Source organism: Moschus berezovskii, chromosome 12 (genome assembly GCF_049115385.1).
Source record: "Moschus berezovskii isolate FMDL1 chromosome 12, NW_MosBer_1.0, whole genome shotgun sequence".
Taxonomy (NCBI): domain Eukaryota; kingdom Metazoa; phylum Chordata; class Mammalia; order Artiodactyla; family Moschidae; genus Moschus; species Moschus berezovskii.
Window position 1 is genome coordinate 9,185,591 of NC_142471.1, and position 27,897 is coordinate 9,213,487.

At 46.0% G+C, this 27,897-nt stretch overlaps 2 protein-coding genes and 1 pseudogene across 5 annotated transcripts in view; 2 read left to right on the forward strand and 1 right to left on the reverse strand.

Annotated features, from left to right (window-relative positions):
* Window positions 1-228: 228 nt before the first annotated feature.
* LGALS8 (galectin 8) lies at window positions 229-27,820 on the forward strand. Of its 4 annotated transcripts, XM_088841873.1 has the most exons (12): window positions 329-936; window positions 2,550-2,697; window positions 13,815-13,903; window positions 14,786-14,996; window positions 16,422-16,541; window positions 17,154-17,210; window positions 17,971-17,997; window positions 18,120-18,242; window positions 18,739-18,827; window positions 19,726-19,891; window positions 22,655-22,789; window positions 25,628-27,820. In XM_088841873.1, exons 2-12 carry the CDS (start codon window positions 2,653-2,655, stop codon window positions 25,682-25,684), a joined length of 1,119 nt encoding a protein of 372 aa, XP_088697999.1. In that variant the 5' UTR covers window positions 329-936; window positions 2,550-2,652; the 3' UTR covers window positions 25,685-27,820. The 4 variants fall into 4 exon arrangements, with proteins under 4 accessions (XP_055281727.1, XP_088697999.1, XP_055281726.1 ...); XM_055425752.2 differs by lacking the exons at window positions 18,120-18,242; window positions 25,628-27,820 and having other exon boundaries at window positions 229-364; window positions 22,655-22,912; XM_055425751.2 differs by lacking the exons at window positions 18,120-18,242; window positions 25,628-27,820 and having other exon boundaries at window positions 332-936; window positions 22,655-22,912.
* Window positions 2,704-13,805, forward strand: LOC129555848 (S-formylglutathione hydrolase-like; annotated as a pseudogene).
* HEATR1 (HEAT repeat containing 1) overlaps window positions 25,738-27,897 on the reverse strand; it is a 50,001-nt gene continuing 47,841 nt past the window's right edge. Inside the window, exons 44-45 of the mRNA XM_055425749.2 lie at window positions 26,833-26,941; window positions 25,738-25,875 (exon numbers count right to left, since the gene is read on the reverse strand). Coding sequence (XP_055281724.2) covers window positions 25,787-25,875; window positions 26,833-26,941 — 198 coding nt within the window. The 3' untranslated portion in view covers window positions 25,738-25,786. The remainder of the gene's footprint in view (window positions 25,876-26,832; window positions 26,942-27,897) is intronic.

The following is a 27,897-nucleotide window of genomic DNA, read 5'->3' on the forward strand; positions in this document are numbered from 1 at the left end:
CTCTCTGCCGCGCGTCCCAGCCCCTAGGTCCCGACTGCGGAAAGCGCGGGAACCCTGGAAACACACGCTGCCCCGCCCTCTCTGCTCGCCCCGCAGCAAGCCGGTCGCGCGCCGCGTCCCCAGGCCGTGCAGCAGGCCCAGCCCGGTGGCGGGCAGCAGCGCGCCGGGCCCACAGCCCAGCGGAGCCGCGAGCGCGACCCGGACGCAGGCGCGAGGCCGGCGGCGGCGCCCGGGGCGCGCGAACCCGGAAACGGCGGCGGACTGACTCCTCTCGCTTCCCGTCGCCGCGCGCGCGCGCCCTGCCGGGAACGCGCGCGGCGCACCGCCGGCTCCAACGCTCAGAGCGCGCGACGCCAGGCCCGGGGTGAGTCGTGGGGTCTGTCGCTGTGGCTGCTGCGCCGGCCGAGCGCGTCCGAGTCTGACAGGGGGACTGGCTGCCGTCTCCCCGGCTCGCGTGTCGTCGCCGCGGAGGATCCGGCTGGGCGGCGGGCGGCGCGCGGCGCCCCGGGGACGAGTCGGAGTCCCGGGTCGCGGCCCCCGGACCCCCGGCGCCGGCCCCGCTGCTGACCACCGCCTCCCTCGGGGCTGCCTTCGCACCGGCGACCTCCCCGCCTGGGGCCGAGCGCCGCCGTCACTCGGTGGGATCGCGGTCGTTTCCTTCCCAGTGTTTTAAGTGACGGGCTCTTCAAGGTGAATGACAGACCTCCGTGGCCCTCCCGGACTCGGAACACGCTTTTTGTGACAGGCAGAGTCGTTGACTGCAGGATTAAACGTTAGGGAACGCAAGTCCTTTAACTGCTTCAGCATCATGGTGTCTTATTGGGATGCGAACCAAGTGTTAATTAATTAGAGGAGGACTCGTGCCTGTGGATGTTTCCGGGAATGACTGGTTTCACACGGGCCTGTGGCTTAAATTGGGTCACTCTCTGGTCACAGGTAAATTCTGAATGTGGCCGTGGAATCTCTGTATCCTTTCTTTTTTGGTCTTGTTGATACTTGCCAAGTTTAATGGAGCAAAACAAAAAGCTTTGAGATTTTTGACTAACGTAGTAACTTAATAGATTGCGGTCACATTTATAAACCAAGAGGGATATGGTTTTTTTTTTTTTTATTTCTGGAGTTGTTTTCTTTTTTTTGCAAACTTTATTGGGGTATATGTACAAACAAATTGTATATATTTAGGGCATAAGACTTGATGTTTTGACTACACCCACTTATTTCTTACAGATCTTTGATCAGAAATTAGGGGGACCAGGATGAGTGTTACCAGCTAAGTTAGGTGATTAGGGTGTCACAAGCTAAGTGTAAGTGTTTTGCAGTTTGGGCTCTATTCTCTTGGGAATAGCCCACTTCCAGGATATTTTAGTTTGTTTTCGGAGTTTCTTTCTTACAGTTTCCTTGTGTGCCCACCTGCATTCCCTCTCAAATGCCAGCAATCATGTGTTCCTTTTTCATGCTTCACATCTCTGATTTCTTCTTCTGTCACATCTCTCTGGCTTCCTTCTTTATTAAGGGCTCATGTAATTACATGGGGCCCACTAGATAATGGAGGACAATCTCCCTGTCTTGACATCAGCTGATTTGTAACTGTAATTTCACCTGCAAAATCCCTCTTGCTGTAATTTAACATAACCACTCAGTTTGTTACATCCAGCGTTGGAAATGCAATTTTTTTTTTTCTTAATAGATTCAAAGTGATAGATGTGGTCAGTGTGTATTGCCCTTTGGTATAATGATAGAATTAGTGGAAGTAAAACATCAGAAGTTTCAGTTTTGTTTCTCTTTTAGTTCTCCTTGGTCTTTAGGTCTTCCCTGGAGCAGTTCAGTATAGTACTGATGGGTCCTTTTGTCTTGAAAACTGTGGCTGATGCTCCGCACCCCACTTTTTTTTCTAAGCCACAGGGAAGTTAATATTTGAGGCATTGGATTTTTTTTTTCTTTCAACTTGTTTAATTTGGAGGAGGAAGAACATTCCCTTCTAATAATAACAATATATAAAACTTCTAAAGCGTGTGCTGTTTCATTGTTTTATTTATTCATTTAATCCGTAGAATAAACCTGTGAGGTGAACACTATTATTATTCTCATTGTACAGATGAGAAAGTTTAAGTGAATATCTCTGATGATTGTATAGGAGTATATCCTGCTATTTGGTTTAGTATTTTAATAATAAGTTTTCGTTTTTGTTTTTTTTGGCTGTGCCGCACAGCTTGTGGGATCCCAGTTCCTTGACCAGGGATTGACCCTGGGCCACAGCAGTGAAAGCCACTAGGCCACTGGGAACTCCCAGTAATAAGTAGTTTTAATGAAGTTTCCAAGTTAGAAATGTTCTACAGATGTATGTTTTAAATTAATGTATCTTGTCCTCATAATACAAAATTATTTAGTAGAGTACTTTTGATAAGAGTTAGAGTCAGATCTTTGATTGTAATAGCATCCTATTATGTGATAAATATCAGTAAAATAATTTATATATTTAAAAATAGTTATAATATGAAGAAAAATGGTGTATGCTTATTTTTCTTTCCCTCTCTTTTGATTTTACATAGGGCACGTACCTCGGCTTTAATCTGGGAATTCTTTAAGTGAAACATATTTAAAATCTTAGACCATACCCGGAAGAGAGCCCAGTCAACAATAAGGTGGAAGAGAATGATGTTGTCCTTAAACAATCTACAGAATGTCATCTATAACCCGGTAACTGATCTCCACAATCACTTTTTGCCTGTGGCAGTGTTGAGAGCAAGTCCAAAGAGTAATATCGGATTGGCTGGAAAGTTAGTTCAGGTTTTTCAATAACATCTTATGGGAAAACTCAAATGAAGTTTATGGCCAACCCAATAATTATCTGGGAGATAGTGGAGGACAGAGGAGCCTGGCATGCCGCAGTGTAAAGAATCGGGATGCGACTTAGCAACTGAACAACAGCAAATGATTACTCATTGCAGGGGGTGGGTGGGGGCAGAAGTGAAGTTCGGTAAACATAGATAGAGCACCTGCTATGTGATGGAACTGCAGTGGGTGCTGACTAAAACCATTTCCAGCCCTTGCAGCCCCACAGATGCTTAAAGTCAATATTCAGCTCTCCTCTCAGTACCCACAATTCGGCATCTGGGAATTCAGCCAACCACCAATTAGTATTTACCGGGAAAAAAAAAAAAATCCAAGCGTAAGTGGATTCAAACCTGCGCAGTTCAAACCTGTGTTGTTCAAAGGTCCGCTGTACGAGCTGATGAGACGTGCTATGAATAAGGAACACGGAGGGAGAGTGATGGGAAAGCCGCTTTGATCATGGTGGGAGAAGGCTCAGACCATCTTAAGACGTAATTTCAGAGGGAATGGATTTCTTTCTGTACACGTTTTCATTTTCTTTTTTGACTTGACCTGTTTGTGAGTTCATTTCTCAGCTTTCCTTCTGCCTTTCAAATCCTGCTTGTTACTTGAGCAGGGGAAAGTTCAAAGCCAGTGGTGAGGTGGAAAAGGAGAAAAGCTAATAGTCTTGTGTAAGCCTCAGGCTAGTCCAGGAACCCCTGAATGTAATTGCTAGAAATTTCAGTAATGAACTGGTTTCAGTTCATGTGGTATGAGAATCTTTAGATATGTCTAGTTTCCACATGTTCGAAGCTGAATCTTGAATTTAAGTCCAAGATAGAGTTGCTGCTTGTTTGTTTTTTTTTGGTAAACCCTCTGTAGGAGACTCCTGGTAAGAGTCCTTCAAGTAAGGCCTTCAGCCAGTCTTAATAGTGTAAGTGAGTTCAGTTTTTTGTTGTTTACTTTGTAGCTCTAGCTGTTTTTTTCCTCCTAAGGTTTACTGTCATTGTGTAAGAATGAGGTACACCCACCATATAAAGCAAAGTCAGTTCTGGAAGAAACAGCCATCACTTCTAGTAGGTTTAAAAAGGAACACTTGCTGAACTTGAAGTCAGCTAGACATCTTAAAAGATTTTGTGCATCTCAAGAATTAAAAACATCTCAAAATTGTAGACTTGACTTTTTGCAAAGATTGAAAGAAAAAAAGAAATATTCTCCCTGCCAAGGGGAACTAAAGTGTAACCCTTGCTCAAGCCAGGGAGGGATGGATGGTCGGGTTAATGTTCAACTGTGCCCTGCCTCACAGAGACACCTTACTTGAGTGTTATTTAGAAAACAGCTTTATAACCTGAGATCCTCATCTGTCTTGGTACTGGCACACTGATGTTTGCCGTGGTTTCTGGGGTTAGCACACTCAGCTACAGAGCTGAAACAACAGTCAGCTGACGTTTCATTTCCTGAGGATGGGGCACTTGGAACAGAAGCTGCATTCAGGACTCCTGGTGCTGTTCTGAGAATGGTTCACGACAGCGTGTTTCCAGAGTAGATATCTTCCTGCATTCTGGGTATTTCCTTAGTGATCAGTTCACTCAACCGGGAAGTGTATATGGAGTTTCTGCTGTACTCTTCATTAAGCCTTGTGAAGACACAGAACTGCTATTTTTCTATTTTTATCTCTTAACATTTCTAATGTTTCGGTCCACGTGTATTGTCTCTTATGTTAAATTTCAGTTCCTACTGATATGAATTCTATTCATTCATATCAGTAAAGAAACATAGAGTTAGTTTTAGGGCATTTCCTATTTTGAGAGCATGAAGTACAGAATGTGTAAATAATAAAGCTGAAGCTTCTTTCAAAATTATTTTTTAATGAAATGCATAATGTCTTTTTGAATAATATATTGGTTTGGCCCAAAAGTTCATTCAGGTTTTTCCGTTGTGTTATGGAGAAACCCAAGAGAACATTTTGGCCACCACACTTGTCTGCATTGTTTGCTTGATTGTATAATTTCAAAAGTATAACCATTTTAACAGTATTACTTTGAGGATGTTGAATAGCCTTCACAAGGGCTTTGTCTTGGTTTGGGGCAGCTGCCACCATCTAAAACAGTATAATTAAAATCAGTTCAATAAAAATGACTTAAAATATATTTAAAAATTGTGGTAGACAAATTCTGTTCATATTCACTTTTGGAAAAGATTAAGTCAATTGTATAACTGGCCTGTATAATTTTTTTCCTATTTAGCATATTTCATTGACAAGTTCAGTTGATAGAATTACAAGACTTAAGAAAGTCTGGCTCACTTTTCTTTCCACTCAAATTGAGTGAGTAATTTGGAAGACAGTATCTTCATACCAGAAGTTCTTTCAGTGAAATCTCTTGTTTGGCAACTCATTAATCTGCTTAAATATTTTATTCTTGTTTATAGAGGTCTTAGGATGTGATCAGGTATGAGTTGAGAAGTTATTTAGAAATTAATCCAGTTGGTTCTCGCTTTTAGTTAACAAGCCATTTGCTAGTATTAATCCCACCCTGAAAAGCTCATGATTCCAGTTTCCTTAGGAACCTTACTTCCACATTGATTCTTTTTTCCTTAGTATTCCAAGGACCTCCCTTTCTACCTTGCAGTTTAACTTTAAAATGCAAAACGATAAAATTTTGTTTTTAATCTCTGAAGATCCTTCCTGTGTTTGTTCCCTTGTTCTTTTGCTAACTTCCTTCCTGAGACAGTCGATTTCTGCTGTTTTGATTTCTGCACCATGACTCTACATTTTGATTTTTTTTCTGAATCCTAATTTTTTTGAAATTCCAAGTTTATTTTGGCATATTGGTGATTTACAGGGTTGTGTTAGTTTCAGGTGTAAGGCACAGTGATTCAGTTATAAATATCTGCATATCCATTCTTCTTCAGATTCTTTCCCATGTAGCTAATCACAGAGTACCGAGTGGCGCTCTCTGTGCTCTGAGGTGGGTCCGTATTGATGGCCTGTCTTGTGAACGGCAGTGTTGCGTGTTAGCCCCAGGCTCCTAGCTTACCCCGCCCTCCTGAGTTTTCACCGAGTGTCACTCTTTCCTGTCTTCTCGCCTCTCTCGTCGTCAGTGTCTCTCTCTCTTTGCTGTCTTTTCAGTCGCTCACTCGTGTCCAGCTCTTTGCGGCCCCATGGACCGCAGCACGCCAGGCCTCCCTGTCCATCACCAGCTCCCTAAGCTTGCTCACACTCATGTCCATCGAGTCGGTGATGCCATCCAACCAGCTCCTCCTCTGTCGTCCCCTCCTCCTGCCTTCAGTCTTTCCCAGCATCAGGGTCTTTTCCAGTGAGTCAGTTGTTTGCATCAGGTGGCCAAAGTATTGGAGTTTCAGCTTCAGCCTCAGTCCTTCCAGTGAACACTCAGCACAGATTTCCTCTAGGATTGACTGATCTCAGAGACTTCTTTATAGCTCAGTTGGTAAAGAATCTGCCTGCAATACAAGAGACCTGGGTTTGATCCCTGGGTCAGGAAGATCACCTGGAGAAGGAAATGGCAACCCTCTCCAGTATTCTTACCTAGAGAATTCCATGGACAGGGGAGCCTGGTGGACTGCAGTCCATGGGGTTACAAAGAGTCAGACACAACTAAGCAATTGACAGATGGTTTGATCTCCTTTCTGTCCAAGGGACTCTAGAGTCTTCTCTAACACTACAGTTCAAAAGCATCAATTCTTTGGCCTTCAACTTTCTTTATGGTCCAACTCTCACATCCATACATGACTACTGGAAAAACCATAGCTTTGATTAGATGGACCTTTGTCAGCAAAGTGATGTTTCCGCTTTTTTAATATGCTGTCTCAGTTTGTCATAACCTTTCTTCCAAGGAGCAAGTGTCTTTTACTTTCATGGCTGCTGTCACCATCTGCAGTGATTTTGGAGCCTGAGAAAAGAAAGTCTGTCACTGTTTCTGTTGTTTCCCCGTCTATTTGCCATAAAGTGATGGGACTGGATGCCATGATCTTTCGTTTTTTGAATGTTGAGTTTTTCATTCTTCTCTTTCACTTTCATCAAGAGGCTCTTTAGTTCCTCTTTGCTTTCTGCCATAAGGGTGGTGTCATCTGCATATCTGAGGTTATTGATATTTCTCCCTGAAATCTTGATTCCAGCCTGTGCTTCATCTATTTCTGTGTTGACTGATCACCTTTTGAATATGTGTACAGTTTGTATATAGTTCTGTGACTTCCAGCTTACTTAGATGCCCTGCCAGCCCTTCAGGACTGTGAATTCAAAACAAAACTCCCATCTTGCTTTCCAAACCAGCTTCCCTTTTGTGGGTGTCCATTTCTTTCAGTGTCCTTCCATGCTGCCAAGCCCCCAACAGTTTGAAGTTAATCTGTCTTCAAAATTTTAAATTCATTTATCTCAAATTCAAATGACTTTTCCTTATTATTATATTAAAAATACAAAGAAAAGATATGTACAACATTTTTAAAATTCAAGCAGTATTTAAGGATTTCGTTAAAACATAAATTTTTGGCAGCTGCTCTTCCCGCCGCCACCGGAGGATCATCTACCCTTTGGTACAGACCAAAAAGCAAGTAGTAATTTGACAGGAGAAGAATGGCAATGAAACAGGTTTCCAGCAGCAAGTGCTTTGGTGGACTGCAGAAAGTTTTTGAACATGACAGTGTTGAACTGAAGTGCAAAATGAAATTTGCTGTCTATTTACCACCAAAGGCAGAAACTGGAAAGTGCCCTGTGCTATATTGGCTATCTGGCTTAACTTGCACAGAACAAAGTTTTATATCAAAATCTGGTTATCATCAAGCTGCTTCGGAACATGGCCTTGTCGTCATTGCTCCAGACACCAGCCCTCGGGGCTGCAGTATTGAAGGAGAAGAGGACAGCTGGCACTTCGGCACCGGCGCTGGGTTTTATGTCAGTGCCACTGAAGACCTTTGGGAAACTGACTATAGAATGTACTCTTACGCAATGAAGGAGCTTCCCCAACTCGTAAATGACAATTTTCCAGTGGACCCCCAAAGGATGTCTGTTTTTGGCCACTCTGTGGGAGGCCATGGAGCTCTGATTTGTGCTTTGAAGAATCCTGGAAAATACAAACCTGTGTCAGCATTTGCTCCACTTGTAACCCAGTGCTCTGTCATTGGGGCAAAAAAGCCTTTACCGGATATTTGGGAACAGATCAAAGTAAATGGGAGGCTTATGATGCTACCTGTCTTGTGAAGTCCTATCCAGGTTCTCAGCTAGATATACTAATTGATCAAGGGAAAGAGGACGAGTTCCTAACCGATGGACAGTTGCTGCTGCTGCTGCTAAGTCACTTCAGTCGTGTCTGACTCTGTGTGACCCCATAGGCGGAAGCCCACCAGGCTCCCCCTTCCCTGGGATTCTCCAGGCAAGAACACTGGAGTGGGTTGCCATTTCCTTCTCCAATGTGTGAAAGTGAAAAGTGAAAGTGATATCGCTCAGTCGTGTCTGACCCTTAGCGACCCCATGGACTGCAGCCTACCAGGCTCCTCCACCCATGGGATTTTCTAGGCAAGAGTACCAGAGTGGCTTGCCATTGCCTTCTCCAGATGGACAGTTACTTCCTGATAACTTCATAGCTGCCTGTACAGAAAAGAAAATCCCTGTTGTTTTCAGATTACAAGAGGATTATGATCATAGCTACTGCTTTATTGCAACCTTTATTGCTGATCACATCAGATATCATGCAAAATACCTGAATGCATGAAAAACTTCAGATAAGAGAATCTCTTCAGGATTATAAAATTGTAATAAGCAGAATTGCAAGGAAATAAGATTTTAAAACTTTGGATTTCATAATGCTAAAAATGCTTCATTCTGTAGTTGAATCACCCTGTGAATAAATATATCAAACCTGGAAAAAAAAAACACACATAAATTTTCCTTCTACCTTGGTGCTCATTTACCCTCCCTAAAGGTAACTGTTTTCTACCAGGTTTTTGTGTATCCTTCCTGAGACTATATGTGAATATCCCAGAGGGAACATATGTTGTGTGTGTCACCTTTTGTATATTCTGTTTCTTTTATGTATGTATCATATTGGATAAACCGTGCTATACCGTGCTTTTTTCCATTTAACATATTCTGGAGGTATCAGCACAGTTTACTCACTTATTTTAGTGGCTGTGTAATTTGCCCACTGTGTGGATGTACTGTGACTTATTTAACCAGCCCCCTGTTAAAGGGCTCGATCTGTTTATGACTATCCAGGGCTGCAGTGTGCATCCTTAGAGGTGCATCTTTGTGCACATGTGCTAGTATTTTACAAGAGAAATCTATAAAAGTGGAATCGCAGGGTCAGAGAGTATGATATCCTTTTCATTATCTTTTGGTGGAGGCACGGGTGAGGTCTTCCTTAGTTTTCCATGTTAGAGACATTCCCTTTTTGGAACTGACTTCTTTGACGTGACTGCCCCGCTCTGTCAGATCCTTCTTTCTTCTTTCTCTTCTCACTGCCTGCATCAGAGTCTCCCACATACCCTCAGTTGTAGTGACTGGCCAGCTCAGTCATACCCGTGGCTGTGATGTGTCCCATGAAAGGATGTAGAGCAAAAACCACGAAGGGAAAAGGCATGTGGGGCGAAGTCCGGGGGGGTCGGCACGGGACTGCAAGGGAGTCCTGCCAGTGCTGTCGCACAGGGTGGGCTGAAAGCTCCCAGCAGCCAGCTGTGACGTGTGTGAGATTTTCTCCACCAGAGAAGCTCATTAGAGACTCACCACCCAGGGTCTTTATTGAGAGACGTTGTGTAGATAGCATCTGCCTAGCAGGTACCAAAGCTCCAGACGCCCAGCAGGAAAGCCGGTGTTCAGCGTAAATCATGTTTGCACAAACAGTTGAGGTGGGTAACCCAGCCTTCTCAGTTAGGGTGGTGGGTGATCTCCCCAAATCCAAGTTTCTTGGAAGGAAGCCTTTCAAAGCCAGCAGCCAGGTCTGCTGTGTTGACACCGCACATCCCCACACTGACCACCATTGAGACTGTGCTCCTGACTTCCTCTCTCAGTTTGTCTGGTATTAAGTCATCATCTCTTCTCTACCTGCTGAGTCTTGGCCATTCACTTAATGTTGGTCCTGAGTCTCCCACTCCTTTCAGTGTATTTCCCCTTAGATGTCTTGCCAACCTTTCACACTAAGGGTGTTCCCAGGTTAAGTCATCATCTTCCTTCTGAAATCGGTTTCTTCCACAGTTTTACCATTTTAGGTGGGGGCCCCACATAGACAGTTTCCTTTGATATAGCTCAAGGTGTTTATCTTCTCCTGCCCCCACCCCCTCAGCATCTGCTGCCATCAGCATGGATCACGTTCTTACCTCTCTCCGCCAGGCTTACTTACTGCCAGGCAGCCTCCCAGATATCCCCTGCCCAGCAGTGTGTTTTCCTCCCACTGGATGTTGTTCCCAGCCCCCGCTTCCGTCTTGTTACTCTGTCTTGAACTGCTCCCTTACGGTTTACTGACTCCCAGATAAATTTTGTCTTTCCCTGTCTCTCTGCCTTCAGAGCTGGACATTTCTACCTGAACTGGCTTCCTTCTCCTTTCTGCCTAACCATATTTTCCCCCCAGGTCACATCATACTTCATTCATCAGCTGTGGCCACCCCAGTTACAGCTCTTTATACATTTTTCTGAAGGATTTATTCAACACTTCCTTCCTGCCCCTTTTTTGGGAAGATGTTGACTTGGCCAGGGCTGATAGTTGCAAAAACAGAAGCCAGCCGCTAATTTGAGCAGAAAAGGAATTTATTAAGTGATGTAATCAGGCTGGACCAAAGAACCAGGCTTGTCAACGATGTCATCACAGACAACAGCCCAAACCAGGCTCAGGGCTGTTCTCCACAGTGGATCAACGTGGTCCTCTGTGCCCTGGCAGCGCTGCCGGCGCCACTGCTGCCTCTGACCCAGGTGGAGCTGCTGCCCCGCCTCGGCCGGAGCGAGCACTGCAGGATTCTGGCTGCTGCTTGTCATGGCTTCTAGCTTAGAGTGTGAACTGGGGGTGCTGACGGACAGATCTGCATCATATGCCTTCGTCACAGTTTGGATGAGGGCTCGTGTTCATAAGATAGAGGGTTTCCCAGCTGAAAGGAGGTTCCGATTCGAACAGCTGGACAGTGTGTCACATTTCTACTAATCATCTTTTGGAGGGTATCTGACTTATTCCCAACTGTATCACCAGCTCCTCCTGGATGGATGGAACTCATACTTCTTTCCAGCTGCAGGCTGCCTAACCTGAACCTGGTGTAGAGCAGACATCTGATAAATGACACAAAAAGGCAGTATGAATCAGCTGGGATGTTCAGGCAGGTTAATTCTAAACCTGACTAAAGCTTAAGTTTATGATACTGTCTCCAGTGTGTTCAGATTTGTATTGTATTGTTTTATGTAAATTATTTGTGAAACATCAGAGTCTCAAAGCTTGGAGTTACCTTGAAAACAGCACCCTTCTCCCTTTCCACAGGAGCCTGTTTGTGAGGGAGTGAGTGGGCTGAGGGGCTTTTGTTTCCTTCACGTGGTCCAAGATAGTTGAATATTGCTGATGGCTCAGCAAGTAAAGAATCCGCCTGCAATTCTGGAGACCCCGGTTCATTTCCTGGGTCGGGACGATCCCCTGGAGGAGGAAATGGCAACCCACTCCAGTATTCGTGCCTGGAAAATCCCATGGACAGTGGAGCCTGGTGGGCTCCAGTCCATGGGGTCACAAGGAGTCAGACAGGACAGAGCAGCAGTAATGTTAATTTAAATCAGGGTACTTTCCTAAGTAGAAAGCATTAATGTGGAAAACAAACAGCAAATGGCCCAAATTTGTAGCACAGTTGTTTCTCATACTGATATAATAAAAAATCTGTGGTGATAAACATTATAAATGCTTATTATATAAATCTGGAAAATATACAAATATATAGAGAAGAAAATTAAAATCTCATTCCTCAAGAAAAGTGTTGTAACGTTTTTGGCTTATTTCTTTTAGTGTTTTCTTTTTCCTTTTTGATGTTTATTATTAACTTGGATAAGACCACACTGTATGGAGTTTTGTAGGCTACTTTGTCACTGGTAATTATTTCACTAACAGTTCTGTGTTATTAAATATTCTGCATAAATATAAGTTGTGCTCAGTTGCTAGTCATGTCCGACTTTTTGGACTGTAGCCCGCCAGGCTTCTCTGTTCATGGGACTCTCCAGGCAAGAATACTAGAGTGGGTTGCCATTTCCTACTCCAGGGGATCTTCCGGACCCACGGATCACACCTGCATCTCTTGTGTCTCCTGCACTGGCAGGTGGATTCTTTACCGGTGAGCCACCTGGGAAGCCCAAATATAAGTTGAACATATAAAAATAAAATTGAGGTTAAAAACGGTTCTCATTTTATTAAGAGATATACATCATGAAAGATGCTGCTGTTTATTCTTGGCTGTGGCCAAGAGGAGTGATGAATTCCACGTTCTCTATACACAGAAACCATCCAGTCTGATGTGTGGCTGTGGCCATGCTCTACACTTCCGTTATATTTTTCCTTTCCTGGTTTGATGCCTTGTTCATCTCCCCCATGCTGCCCCCAGAATGGTGGTGACACCAGACGGTCACTGACTTTGGTGATTTCTTGTCTGACGGCTTAAGGCAGCAACACTGTTCAGCAGCTGCTTAGCTGCCACGCCTCTGCTTGTGTGAGGCCTGTCAGAACTCAGTTTCCAGATGGTGAGAGCTCATTCATTGACTGAGTGATTGTTGATCATCGCCTGACCTCTGTCCTCGGGGTGTAAAGATGATGGCTGGGTCCTGCCCCATGCAGCTCAAAATCTAGGCGTATGTTTGCACAGGAACAGAGTAGCGAGTACCATGATGACCCTCAGAGGGGGCTGACTCAGTTGGCCCATGGAGTCCGAAAAAGGCTTCACATAGGAGATTGTGTTTGAGGTGGGATTTTATGGCCTTTTTTGTTTTATTTCTTCTTGACAATCAGAGCTACCTTGGTCAGTTTTAGCATAGATGTCATAACCCAGGTGAGCTCGGTGTAAGGCATGTTGGTCAGAGGCTCCAGGTGAAAGTGGGACGTGGTTGGGGTGCAGGAGACGCAGCCACATAACCAGTGGTCAGGGAGGATGGTGGAGCCACCCAGGGGAGGGGAGTGAGAAGATCTGATCCTGTGTCAGGCCCCAGACAAAAGTGCTGGGTTGCAGGTGAGGAAGGGGCAGGTGGGAGACCTGAATCCTGTGTGGGACCACCTGTCAGGGCCCAGGCCTGCGCCCTGGACCAGGCGAGGTCTGTAGATGCCGTGTCTTGAGAGACCCACAGCCACCCTGAGTGCATCCTTCAGACCATGCAGGCCTCTGGTTCCCAAGAGGGGTGCAGTGTGGAAGCCCAGTGGGTAAGGTAAGGTACCCAGTCCCAGGTGTGGTGGGGCAGCTGAGTTTGGAGTGCTCTCTGCAGGCAGTGAGTGCTTGTCATTGTCGTCTTCAGGCTAGAGTAGGGCCTGGCCCGGCCTACATCATGTTGGGATAATCCATGGAACCTTAGGAAAAACAGAGGGGCACAGCATGGCATTTCATACAACCCTCTGCCAGATATTCCCAGCTGGCTCAAGTGGTAAAGAATCCACCTGCCAAGGCAGGAGATGCAAGAGACGCAGGTTCAGTCCCTGGGTTGGGAAGATCCCCTGAAGGAGGAAATGGCAACCCACTCCAATATTCTTGTCTGGAGAAACCCATGGGCACAAAGCCTGGTGGGCTATAGTCCATGGGGCCACAGTCGGACACGACTGAGCATGAACACACACTCCAGCCAGATAAAAAGTACTGTAAATAGTATGTATCTGTTTCTAAAGAGCCCAGCGTGGTTTGCAGGTGTCGTGCCGTCTCCAAGCTATGTTGTTCCCGCGCAGTGTTTGAATGGTGAGGACTTGGAAAAATGCTAGGGTCCGAGCAAATTCACGTGTAGCCTTTAAGAGTGTAGTCCTTTGATTTTGTAAATGAACATTTGTGACAATTGTTTTTCCTAGGTAATCCCCTACGTTGGGACCATTTCTGAGCAGCTGGAGCCGGGAACTTTGATTGTGCTACGTGGGCATGTTCCTAGTGACTCGGACAGGTAAAGTCCTCGTGTAAGGGGAGAGCACAAGTGAAGTGCGTCTCTGATTGTAGGACAACAGCAGATAGCGCAGCAGGGACCATTTGGATGCTTGAGGCTGATGGTGCTTTTACAGCAGCCTTGGCCAAGGTGCTGAGGAGACTGGAATGGAAAACTGAAATACAGGTGATTTGGAATTTTTATTGCTATGAGTCTGACTTTAGTGTAAAGAATTAGAAACATAGCTAGTGGAGGGAACTGTGGTCAGATGACAGGATGTGGCCTAGTTACAGTGTAACTTTCCCACAGCATCTCTTCAGAACCTGTCCCAGGTGGTTTTGTCTAATGCTTGCCTTGGGCACAAAGTCTGGATGAGGCTGTATCAGCTGGAGTTGGACTTGGCTCTGTATGACTGATGCCCAAGTAACAGTGGTTTAAATAAGAGGCGAATGCGACGTCTAAAGGGGACAGTCCAGACGGCTGAAGGCCGTGCCGTCGAGCTGTCAGAGGCGGGAGCCCCTTCGTGCTCGCACCCGCTGTCCCAGGGTGATGTCTTCTTTCTCACAGTTCCTGGAAGCTGGGACTCTGGTCCTCACGTTGTGTTTGTGTAGCTGTCTGGGTCCATATGTGGTTTTTTGGGGGAAGGGGTGGGGTGGACAGATGTCAACTGACTGTTGAGGCCGTTTCCTGTAGTTTTCTGTGAGTTCTTCCCCTTCCACCCTGTTGGCAGAGCTTGGGACCCCTGGGCCAGCCGTGCTGCAGGGAGGCCGGGAAATTAGGTGCTTATTCTGGGCTGATCGGGCCCCTTGGGTGGGTGAGCAGAGGAGCGGGCAGGTGTCAGCAGGCCTGGGTTTCTCGGCCGCCTTCCTGAGTCCCCACATGGCCCATCTCTTCCCTCCACAGGTTCCAGGTAGACCTGCAGTGTGGCAGCAGCGTGAAACCCCGAGCGGACGTGGCCTTCCACTTCAATCCACGCTTCAAAAAGGCCAACTGCATTGTCTGCAACACGCTGCGAAATGAGAAGTGGGGCTGGGAGGAGATCACCTACGACACGCCTTTCAAGAAGGAGAAGTCATTCGAGATTGTGATCATGGTGCTGAAAGAGAAGTTCCAGGCAGGTTTCAGAGGGTGGAGGTTGACTCCTCACTTGTGACAATTGAGCGTGAGGGAAGCCCTCCACATGCGTGAACTTGCCCTGACATCTAAATCCAGAGGAAGGGTTCGGCATTATAACTCTCCTCAGAAGTAGGGCACGGCGGGTGCCTTCCTGTGAGGTGGGCACAGCCTGGCTCCTGTGTCCCTGCTGCTGTCGCCATGCAGGTCCAGTGTGACTGGATCTTTGCGGGATTGTTTCTCCTTGCAGGACTGAGTTCATTCTGAACTGTCTCAGGCTTACACTGATGATGGAAAGTTAACTGCAGGCACTAGACCCCTGAGTGTGGGGGAGTCAGAACTGACAGACAGGCGGGATCCTGGCGTTGGAGTCGGGGCCAGGGGGGTGTTCCGTCCTGCGCTGCCTCGTCCCGTAGGATCCAGAGTTTCTAACCCAGAGGAGATCTTAGAAAGCCCACGTATCGTCAGGACCGCCGAGCACTGTATCCCTAGTGTGTGCAGAGGTGGAACGTGGTCCCAAGGCTGCTCCAGCCTGTGGAGACTCCCAGAGCAGAGACTTGGCGGCACAGAGGGAAGCGTCCCACCCGAGGTGCAGACCCCTCTGACCTTCAGAGCCTGCTCCCACCATCCCTCCTCCCCGAAACCCCCCCTCCCCCACCGCCCTCTTCTGGCTGTTGGAGTCCTTGCGTCTGTATCATTTTTTTAACACCTGTCTATACTGTTGTGCTTCGGGTTTTTCCTGCATTTCTTTTGCCTTCCAATGGGATTTTCAGCTCCTTGAGGTCAGAGACTGTATTGTGTTCTGCGTGTCTTCCCGACACTCCATACACATGTACTGGCATCTGGGAGGGAGGAAGAAGGAGCCCGGAGCACCGGTGCCCTCTCTGTCAGGCGCTGGGCTGGAGTCTCACGAGAGGAACGGGGTCACCTCCTCCCAACAGCGGCCTCTGGAGGGCGCGTGCTTCCTGCTCACAGATAGGAATTTCAGAGAACTTGGGTCACTTGCCCAGGTTCATTCATTCAGCAAAGTACCCAAGTGTGTGTGGAGCACCTGCCTCTTGCGGGGTGGTCTCCAGAGTCTGGGCCTCAGGACAGCAGGGTGATGAGGTCATGGGGCAGGTCTCTGCCAGGGCTCATGGGCACCCAGGGTGTCTCATGTACAGGCCTGCTACACACGGGGATGCGGTTGTGTGTTCACAGACGCATGATCCATCTGGAGAGCGCATGTCCCTGGTGTTCAGTCAGATGAAGAACTCAACAGAAGTTAAGAGTGCTGCCCGTTGTGGGTGCTTTCATCACAGTTTGGTCAGAGGTGTCATGGGAGACCTGTGGGAAAAAGTCTCAACCTAAATCTGCTTGGATAAATAAATAAAATTCATTTATTAACTGTTTTATTGGAGGGGGCTGTTGTTTTCTGTTTGTCCAGGTGGCTGTCAATGGAAAGCATATCCTGCTGTATGCCCACAGGATCAGCCCAGAGAGGATCGACACACTGGGCATTTACGGCAAAGTCATAATTCACTCTGTGGGCTTCAGCTTCAGCTCGGTGAGGGCCCTTCCACAGGAGGCGGGGGGAGGGTGGTCTGGGGCTCGTCTTTGTGACATTTTCTGATGAAATGGTAGGAAACATCTTTAACTACATCATCTGTTGAGATGAAAACAGTGTAAATATATCCCTCACTAGTGTGTTAATTTCTTAGAAGTAAATATTCAGACTGGTAGGATGCTAATCAGAGTAGAGCTTTATTGCCTGTAGATCTCAAATATAGCATGGTTCTAACAAAAAACCTGAAGAGACAACCAACCAACCCTTTATTGCTGGAATTGGGGTGTATTTCCTTCATGTGGGAGTACAGTGGAGCAGTTCTGTTTCCCAGCAGTGGGATGTCCAGTTGAAATTGCCCTCCACAAACAGTAAAACAAATTACCGTCTCAAGATCTGTATACATTCAGTCAGAGTCTTCACACTTATTCTTACCTCTGTAACTTTTGTCAGTTTGGTAGTAGGCGAAAGGATGCTAATGTTCCTGAATTTTGGGGTATTTTGCATATTTGCATATTTTCATGTTTAGTACCATTTATGATTTTTTTGATATGTCAAGAAGATTATATTTAGAATTCTGATGGATGTTAAACATTAATCTGAACTTTTTTTCAGGATTTAGGAAGTACCCAAGGATCTACTCTGGAACAGACAGGGATAAGTAAAGAAAATGTAAGTATTAAATCTCAAAGTTTAAAAATGTCCAAAAATGTTGTCTTTAGTTGCCATGTAAAGTAGGTGGCAGGCAGGCTGAGTTTTTTTTAAGTTATGTTTTTAATATGAAAACTTATTTTAATAATTAATACACTGGAAGTTGAAAATTGAGGCATATACTTGAGGGTGCCGGTTGAGTTAAGTTTTGCTGTTTAGACTCAGTGATCTGACTACTCCCACCAATCTTAATGTACAAAGAACTCTCTTAACTGCTGAGTAGGGCTGGCAGGAGGTGTTTATACATAGTGAGCACAACCAATGGATCAGTAAACATCTTCCACGTTTCCACTTGTTCCCCATGGAAACAAGTGCAGTTCAGACCTTTTAGCTGTTATTAGTGGAGAAAAGTGAGGTCTTAACTGATTTCAGCACATTCATAAGTAGACTCTAATCTCAGCATCTGGGAGCACCCTGGAAAGAAGTAAAATGTGTTTGACCCCATGTGTGGCCTTTGGAAAATGCTTAGCTTACGGTGGAGGTTACAGAATTCAGACGATGAGCCAGACAGGCAGACTGTTGCCAGCCTGCGTGGCCCTCTGCAGCTCGCTGTGCGTGTTCAGAAGGCACTGGCACTTGCACATCCCCTGCCCAGGGCTGGGCAGGCCCTGCTGTCCCAGGCTCTGAGTCGTACAGCCGGGAAGATCCGATTGCTCATGTTGTACCATTTATTTCTTGCTTGTCTGTCACACATTCTCCTTTTGTCTTTCTTTTCCAATAGGTACAAAAGTCTGGCGGGTCACAGCTTGTAAGTATTTTTGCTCTATAACATGTGAAACCTTTTTATAAGAGTGTCCAGGAAATGAAGTTTAAACCTTGGAAGACAGCTTCACTTACTCCATACCTTATTGCAGAACTGTTTCCCTACAGCCTAGTAATAGAGGAGACATTTGTAAAATCGTCCCCAGAACTGTCTACACCAAGAGCAAAGGTTCGCCGGCCAATCACACTTTGACTTGCGCCAAAATACTACCTACCAACTGTTTGTCAAAGGTTTGAAGAGCCAAAATTTTCCTAATTCTGTGTAACAAGTTAAGTTTTAGTTAGCTGGTCGCGTAACCTCCACCCTCAGTCCAAGCCCGAAGCAGCCACTTGGCGCTGGCATTGTGTGTCGTGGACAGAGAGCAGGTCCCTGAGCCCCGATTGTGTTTCTGTAACTCCCCCCGCCTCGGCCGCCTCCCCTCCAGGCTGGACACAGAGCACGCGTCAGACCCCAGCCGAGGTGACTTCTCAGAGGGAGTGTCACTCAGGGAGGTTCAGGGCCCTCCCCACATCCATTCACTTCATGGTCTGAAACAGCCTCGTGGAGAGTCTGCTGGGAGCCGACACAGTGCTGATGGCCGGGGACCCCCCCTGGGACCAACACAGACTCATCTGTCCCTTCACGGGGGTCACAGGGTCACAGCCTTTAAACATGTCCCGGTGTCTTCAAGCAGTTCTCTCACAAGATCTCTGAGGTTGCTTGGTACTGACTGAGGTTTCTTTGCAGACTCTGCCATTCGTAGCAAGGTTGAACTCCTCCATGGGCCCTGGACGGACCGTCGTCATAAAAGGAGAAGTAAATGCAAACGCCAAAGGGTCAGTGTCGTTTAAGTGACCGTGGAAGTGCAGATGCTGCCGTGTATGTCTCTCCCCCTGTCACAGCAGTCTCGTGAGGTGCAAGTCGGGCTAGCATCATAAGCTTCATTTGAAAAATAAGACCGTTAAAACCAGATTTGCTAAGGACAAATTGGTGGCAGAGCCCTAGGCTTTTTGTGGCTAGACAGGAGTGTGGCTTTTTGTCCACAAGGCACACCCTTGCCTTGAACTGCAGGGCAGCCTGCAAGAGAAGATCAGTTTTGTCAGGACTTCTCTTGTCATGGGACTTAGAAAATTCCTGCTTTTATAATCTTTTCCAGAGATGTCCAGAGTTCTGAAAGTTTGAAGTGAGAGCTATTTTCCCAGGTGACGCTAGTGGTAAAGAACCTGCCTGCCAGTGCAGGCAACATAAGGCTCGGGTTCAATCCCTGGGTTGGGAAGATTCCCTGGAAAAGGAAATGGCAACTTGCTCCAGTATTCTTGCCTGGAGAATCCCACGGACAGAGGAGCCTGGCGGGTTGCAGTCCAAGGGGTTGCAAAGAGTCAGACATGACTGAGCACACACAGTACACTTTGAAGAACAGGATACTTATAAATGTTGAGAGAGTTTCTACTTTGGAGGGACCCTATTCCTGTGACAGATGTGATCCTTTGGGTCACTTATTCTAACCCATTAATTTCTTCCCAATCGGATCTATAAACACTGATTTTTAAGCTTTCCATATTTTTATTTTGCAAATAACATACTTACACCAATGGTATGCTGACTCACAATTTTAAATATCACCTTCAGTGGCATTCCTGGGTCCTTGAGTCTACATGTGTTGTGTCATCAGTTTAATTCTTATTGTTAAAACTGGCCTTGGCTAATTAATTTTTTCTTTAATTCTCTCAAAAGCTTTACTGTTGATCTGCTGTCAGGAAAATCCAAGGATATTGCTCTCCACTTGAACCCACGCCTGAATATGAAAGCATTTGTAAGAAATTCTTTTCTTCAGGAGGCCTGGGGAGAAGAAGAGAGAAATATTACCTGTTTCCCTTTTAGTCCTGGGATGTACTTTGAGGTGAGATGATTATCTTTTTTGAAAACAGTACAAGAAAAAGAATCCTGGGGGCAGGGGTAGGATAAATTGTCCATCCTTGGCTTCTCTCATAGCTCAGTTGGTAAGACTCCACCTGTAACGCAGGAGACCCTGGTTCAATTCCTGGGTCGGGAAGATCCACTGGAGAAGGGATAGGCTACCCACTCTAGTCTTCTTGGGATTCCCTGGTGGCTCAGCTGGTAAAGAATCCTCCTGCAATGTGGGAGACCTAGGTTCGATCCCTGGGTTGGAAAGATCCCCTGGAGAAGGGAAAGGCTACCCACTCCAGCATTCTGGCCTGGAAAATTCCATGGACTGATAGTCCCTGGGGCCAAAAAAAGTCAGACAGGACTGAGCGACTTTCACTATTTAAATCAAGTACAGCTTAATATGTGGAGCTTGTGTATGGTTTTGTTTAGCTGGAGACTGTTATTTTGAATGCCGTTTTGTAACGTAGGTAATCTGCATAAACAGCCAAGCCAATCGAGTGCCACGTTATTTACACTGGAATTATCTGACTTTTATTTTCATGATGATAGTTTCTGTGTAGCCCCTATTAGTTAATAGGAGTTTTAACAGGAACCTGGTCCCAGGGCTGAGTAACATGTTGAACCCTAAGTGACCATGAGGACATGGGAGCCGAGACTCCTTGCCCTGTTGTCTTGGTGACATGCAGCTGAGGTGGCGGCACTTTCTTCCAAGCGATCCTGCTTGTGTATCTTCAGAGAAAGACACATTTAGACCATCAGGACCTGAAGGCACGTAGTCCTGAGACCCCAAAGGTGGAGTATCACAGCACAGCCTTTCCCCAGGTGTGCTTCCAGGCTGCTGAGCCGTCTCCTTCACGTGTTGGATGCCGCCTGGTCGGCTGGGTGCCCTCACCGGCTCACATGGCTGAGTCCTCATGTGGTCACTGAGGGCCACTGGTTTCGGTCATGCCTCCGCATTTTAAACTGTCACGTGCTCTGGACAATTCGAGCTCGCCAGACTCCTGAGTTGCTGAAAGCATGAACATCAGGCTGAATATAAGGTGGCAACTTGACACTAGTTTTATTAATAAGTTCCAGTCTTAGGTGTGCCCTGGTGTGTGTGGAGTAGCAGACAGAAATGAGCCAAGCACAGGCTCCCTGGCAGTGATGGACATTGGTCCGGGATTCAGAAGCATGTGGGTACACTGCGGTTTTCATGCTGCGGACATATGGACAAGTCGCTGGGGGTGGGACGCGTGGCCTCAGGGTTGCTGACTTGGCGGGTGTTGGGGTGTGTGGGTGATGAGGGTTCACTGAAGGAGTGGTGGATGCTCTGCAAGAAGGTTGATCCTGGTGGTTGGTGACTGGGAACTGGTGTCTTCTTTTTTGACCTGTTTGAGCCCAAGTTTGGGACTACTGCATTAATATGAAAGAGGACAATAATAAATTCTCTTAAATAATCTTTTCCTGGTTTTTCTACTTCAGGAAGGGTAATTGACCTCATGTTGGATCATTGTGGTTTTTCGTGGTGGTAATTTTTTTTCATTTAAAATGTGTCTTTCAGTTCTTTATCTGTGGGCTCTTGTTTTTTATAAGTTCAGTTGGCACAGTACTGTGTCCAGCAGGCTGTGGGCCACTGATCTCCCATTTGTAACATGCTGGCTCTCCACTTGCTCTGATGTCCCATAGGAACTGTTTCCACAGTGTCTGCCTAACGCCAGCCTGTTTTCCCTTCTGAGCTTGTTGGGGTGGTGTGTCCTTGGTTCTGTGGAGATTGTTAAATGTCCATCACCTGTCATCTGCCTGGTTCAGACTGGGGTTTCCGCCACTGTTGTGGGCACAGGACCCCCAGTCACGGGTAGCTCCCCGGTTCTCTCCATCACCCTTCTGCCTTCACCTGTCAGTCACTGCAATTATCCACGGAATTTCCCCCCTTCTAATCTCCCACAGCAGTCATTTCTGCTAGTCCTATCAAAAGAAAAAAAGACACTGCTTGCTGCTTTGAGGATCCAGACTTTGTGTCCGTCTGCCTCAGGTGGAGGTGGGGAGCGAGGGGAGAGCCATGGACTCACCCCCGGGCTGTTCAGTGAGGAGACAGGGTGGAGCGGGTGGCTGGACGGGCACGGGGAGCATGGTAACAGGGGGATAGGGTGAAGTGTGCGGGAGATGGGAAAGGACAGCAGACTCTTCTGTTAACTCTGAAGGACCAACACCAGTGATGACTCTGAATGCAGAGGTTCACAGAACGGGGAGCCTTGACCAGCGTTAGAGGAACACAGTGTGCTGAGTGGGGGTGGGAATCAGAGTCATCAGGCAGCTGTGCAGTCCCTACCAGGTGTCCTAACCTGCTGGGATTCGTATTTTCTGAGCTGCCCCAAACCCAAGTTTGAGCAGAGAAGTGAGGACCCAAGCCCCTGGGTTCCTGGGCAGTGGGCACGAAGCAGCTCCCTCTTCTCCTTCAATTGAGTTCCCACCTGTCTCGAGGAAGGCGACTTCCCACTTCCCTGAGACCTGGGGCAGGAGCGGGGACGGAACGGCCAGCGGGCCTCAGGCCAGGGTGGGGTTCCAGGCACATGAGAGCCACTTCCCTGAGTGGGACAAGGCAGAAAGTGCCACCACCAGATACACTTTTGTCAGAGCTTAGAAACCATGGCAGGGTATCAGCGCTGGCAGGCTGGGAGAAGAAATTAAATGGTATACTTTTTAACACTGTTTGTGTGCAAGACACAAAAACCTCTAAAGCCTGGGGAACCACTTGTGTGTGCTTTCCTTCCAGATGATAGTTTACTGTGATGTGAGAGAATTCAAAGTTGCGGTGAACGGTGTCCACAGCCTGGAGTACAAGCACAGATTTAAGGAGCTCAGTAAAATCGACACGCTGGAGATCGACGGTGACATCCACTTACTGGAAGTGCGGAGCTGGTAGCTGACATGAGGGCTGCAGACACTGAACTACAGCATGGCCTCTGTAACACTGGCCTTGGTAAAACACGTCTATCACGATATGCTTTATATACACTGTTAAAGTCCGTAAGTCCCGCTGGGTGTCTGTCCTCAGTCCATGCTGTGCGACTTGCCGAGCCCAGAGGGAGACGACTGCTGCGACTGGTCACAGCCGTTACTGGAATGGGCTTTCCTGCTGTCTCCTGTGCACCCTGCCTGCCTCTTTCAAACCCACGTTGCATTCAGCAAGTCTTTAGGAAGTGCCCACTGTAACAGAGAAAGCCAGGCTGCACTGAGCATTTATCGTTTCATGTGTGGTGGGAGCCAGGGATACACAGTGGGCACATACATTCCCTGTTCTGCCAAGCTCTGGGCCGCTGTTGCTCCTTCACGCACTAGACTCACCAGGGACTTAGAAGAATTATTCTATTAAATCACCTAAGGACACACATTTATAGGTGACACTTCCTCCAATGCTGGCTGAGGGTTTGATTGTATCCCATAATTGGGAGGACTGATGTTGATTTGTGTCTGGAGATTTTCTTTAGCATGATAAATATCTAGTTCTGCTAGTTGTAAGCATTACCAAATGATTAACACTATGAAATCTAAACGCAGCACAGATAAAGGCAAAAAGCAAAGCAAAACTGAACCAGGTGGTGTTGAAATTAACTTGATGTTAATCTCAAGGCCACTGATTTCTGTACCAGTAAATGCATATTTTAGACTATTGGAGTTTCGAGTGAGCCAGAGGTCTCCTATGCACATACTCTACAGAGAGGGTAAGGTAGACAAGAGACGGTCTCAATTTGTAAAATGTCTAGGTAACAAAGCAGTGTCAAGATTAGATTTAATGACTGTTTATAAAGCAGGCCCTATCAGAAAAGTAAAATAGAGCAGCCGAGACCAGTGAGGTGGAGAGGCGCTGGTATTCTGCCCCTTGTCAGTGCAGACCAGCACTGCCTCTGCCCATCTGAAGGCGGGTCCATCACTATTAGTGACAGAGATCAAAACATTGTTCTGCTTTTAGTGATTAAAATCAAAACCTGTATCAGCAAGTTAAACTGTTGCATTTCTGTAATTTTTGTCTATTTGAAGCAAGTTGGCAGAAGTTCTTTGTAGAATTCTTACAGGTCAGATCTTGTTACAGGGAATTTCAGAGTTTGTGAGCGGGGAGGGGAAAAGCTAGATCAGTCGCATCATTTTATCATGTTAAATTGCTGGGCTGAATTCTGCCAGAATTTGGGAAATTTTCATAACAGTTTGTGGTTAGATATTATTTGTATCCCTATATTGCAGAAAATAATATTACCAATCTTATTCCTAAAGGTACTCAGTGTGGAAACTTTTAGCACTTAATTCTTTTCCATCTTTTCATGTTAATTTATTATGCTAAGTCTCACCAAACTCAAAAAAAAAAAAAAATAGTGGAGGTGGGGATGTTGGGAAAGCTGTACAAGGCAAGAAGGGTCTTGCCAGGGTTATTTTTTTCCTTCAGAAAAGAACATCAGAGGGCCTGGCAGATGGCAGAAACTGTGGACCACTTAGAAACAAAGCAAAGCCCACTTACCTTGTTTAAGTCTTAACCGCAGGACATTTTCATTTTATGTGGACAATACTAAGTCAGACAGTTCTTTGATAGAGTAAATATAAAATCTTAAGATCATTTTTAGAAAATAAGCTGTTAGCATTTATTAATAAATCCTGTTGTGACATTTCTTAAAGAGAAATATGCACTCCTAGCAAGCTCTGTCTCCAGATGCAAACCAGCCTTCTGCTTGTCACAGTTCCACACTAAATTTCTATATTAAATTAGATCAAAGGCTTTCAGACTTTTAACAGCTATGGAACAGTTCTTAGATGCCTTAAATTTTTAAAAGGCATCAATTAATATCTTAAAGGCAGATGTACTTCTTCTTGAGCGTTCACTTTCTAGCTTCACCATGACATGGCATAGAGATAAGAGAACTTTAAAGCTTTGAAACAGTTCTTTCATTTGCTTCATTCCTCAGTTCTTGGTTAGCTGCCAGTGGAAATGTAAGCACAGCTAACTGGAGGGGCTCCTTGCCACCGAGGGCTTCAAGGCCCTGGCTGTTTGTAGGATCACTGGGTATGGTGGTTCTGTGAGCAGTCCATTGCCTCCACCACTCCACCCTGCCCCCAAGAGACTGAAGGATAAAGGAGAGATAAGTCCAGAGTAGAAGATGCATTCCAGAACTACCTGCTCTATGGGGCACACACAAAAATTAAGACTGAAGTGTTATCTACCCAGAACGAAAAGTAAAAATCCAGTGGCTTCAGGGCTGAAAGCATTCTTGTTGGGTGCTGAGTAACTGTCATTTTCTTAAAGTAAAGAGCTACTTTGAGTGAAATCCCTGACATGGATACCATGTACAAAAGGTATTCCTTTACCACGAACATTCAGGCTTTATAGTCCAAATGCAGGTTAGCTGTGAATGCTAACATTAAACATGTATGTAGTGACAGTAACATCAGTCAAAAAAGACTGTAATCAGTGCTGGGGCTTCCCTAGTGGTTTATCGGTAAAAGAATCCACCTGCGATGTAGGAGAGCTGGGTTTGATCCCCAGGGTCAAGGAGACCCCTTGCAGGAGAAAGTGGCAATCCACTCCAGTATTCTTGCCTGAAGAATCCCATGGAAAGAGAAGCCTGACGAGCTACAGTCGAAAGGGTCTCAAAGACTGAGCAACTGAGCACACACTACACACATGATCAGTGCCGAGACAAACACAGCAGTCTGTATAAAAATACCGCGGATCATTTACTCTCTGTATGTACACTGGCAGGAAAGGCTTCTGTGGTCGCACAGATCAGGTGGGAATTTTGTAAAGAAGTCCAAGTAGGGTTAAGGCACCAAAAGTAATATGGTCCTGAACACCCAGAATAAAGATATGAAAAAGCAGTCTGATCTCTGAACAGAGTATGAAATACCCAAACCCAGAGTTTCAGAAGTAGCTCTGGAGAGGCTCTCCCAGGATGGTCTCCAGCTGCTGGATAGCCTTCTGGCACTGGTGCTCTACCTCTTCACATTCATCTAAAAAAATAAATAAAAATAAGTCAGTTGTTCCTGCCTCAGTTCTCATCAGCCTGGGTCTGCACACCCTGCTCTCGCTGTGAGTCCCTGAGTCAGAAGTAAAGCACAGTACTGAGGCGGAAGCCATCCTGAAGTCCCTCTTGCCTCCTTCCTGCCTGCCTCCCCTTCTTATGGTCTTAGACGTGGGAAGCGGAGAAAGACCCCAAGTAGTGGTGCACAAATGAACATTCCAGACACCGAGCAATGCCGCCTGTTTAGTCATTCACACAGCCCCTCCTGGGCGGGGGGACACAGGTACAGGCACCTGGTTTGGGATGCGCAGTGAACGCCCAACGTGAAAGCATCTGTCCTTGCCTCCGCCACCCCTGCTCGTACCTGTACTATTTCCCGGGCTGCATGGTAGTGCCATGCTCACTCTGCTATGTGTCCAGAGCAGCACAAACCTGAACTTCAACCCCAGTTCCACCTGTTGCACTTGTTATCAGATTACTTAATCCTGTTAAAGCCTCTAGTTTTTTCCTTTATTAAAAAAAAGGATAAAGGCATATGCCTGGTGAGGATTAATGAGCTCATCCACAGAGTACAGAGTAAGTGCTGGGCATTAACAGTGCTACTCCATCGCATCCTTAGTGGCACTGGATGTTTTGATATAATAACCCTGCATCTGTGGACCAAAATATTCAATCATAGTCATGTATGAGGTTAAAGCAAAACAATATTATAGTCTGTACTGTCAGCAAAAAACACAAAGATAAAGACAGGATTGTGCTGTACACAAATCTCAAATGATGAGGAGGCGTTTGCTTTCTAACTGTTCCCTCCACCCCAATCAAAACAGGAGCTCAGCCTCCAGGCAGAGAGCTGGAGCCAAGAGCTCATCACAGTCTCTCCAAAGGGCATTCCCAGTAGGCACATTCCCACAGAGGTTTAATTACTTCTTCAAAGTCTGGGAATTACCTTCCATCAGTTCAGCTAAGAACGGAATGGATTCTGGTAACAAGACGATGTAATTCTCTCTCAGTTTTTCAGCCAGTGCTAACACAGTTATCAGAGCAGCAAATCGAACCTGAAAAGATGAAGAATCATTTTCTAAAAACCAAAGAACTATTATAGCTGTGTTTGTTAATTTATGATCTAACTTGAGACATGCTCTGAATTTTAAACTGTTATGTCACTCTCTCCATTCAAGCTTCATCTTAGCATACCAGTTCGTAACAGTTTGAGATCTGTTTTATAACATGGGCAACCTTGTAAATCAGAGCCTTTCAATCTGTGTTCTAGTACTGCAGGCCTTTCATGTGAATGTTTGTTTTTTTTTTATAACATTTTCCTTAAAACAAACAAAAACAGTAAAAAAAAAAAAGCCACATGCAAATTCGAGTGTGTCATCAAATGTGACTGCACTGGAGCTGCTGGCTGGCCTGGCTGAGGCCCACCTGGCGGGTGTGTGGCCCAGCCACTGCAGGCAGGACTCCTGCCCTCAACCCCGACTGGGGTCACCATGTGGTGGTGTGAGGGGCCACACCTTCCTCAGCCTGACTAGAAGACACTCGCTGTGTCATAAATGTCCTAGTTTTGGAACTTAAAGATTGCAGTGCTGCTTCCATGTCTTGTCTGTGACAAGGAACCCAAGCAGCTATTTGCTTTGTTAGTCATTCACTCTGAAACAAAAGCCATGTTAGTCCTCTTTCTGGTTTGAGGTAATTTAAAGAATATCTGGATACAGCAAAGTGAGATGTTTAAAAAACATTTAAACTGCCTATGTTCAATCAGGATTTTCCTGATCTGGCACAATCAAAACAACATGTTACAATACATCTAATGCAGCAACTCTGTAAGAACCTACAATTTAAAATGCAGGGGTACGCTGGAAGAGCCTCACTGTTTTCATTACTTCCAAAAAAATAAATGCTGTGAATCTCAACCAATAAATCTATTAATAAAATTCTGCCTCAGTCTGTTTTATCCACTGAAATTCCAGTGTAATAATCAGCTTGAGAAATGGTCACCCATCACTAGGAC

Coding starts and splice junctions, on each gene's coding strand:
- LGALS8 (XM_088841873.1), top strand. CDS start 2,653: ATGATGTTGTCCTTAAACAATCTACAGAATGTCATCTATAACCCG. Junction 17,998..18,119: donor AGTCTGGCGGGTCACAGCTT/GTAAGTATTTTT, acceptor GTTTCCCTACAG/CCTAGTAATAGAGGAGACAT. Junction 19,892..22,654: donor GTCCTGGGATGTACTTTGAG/GTGAGATGATTA, acceptor CTTTCCTTCCAG/ATGATAGTTTACTGTGATGT.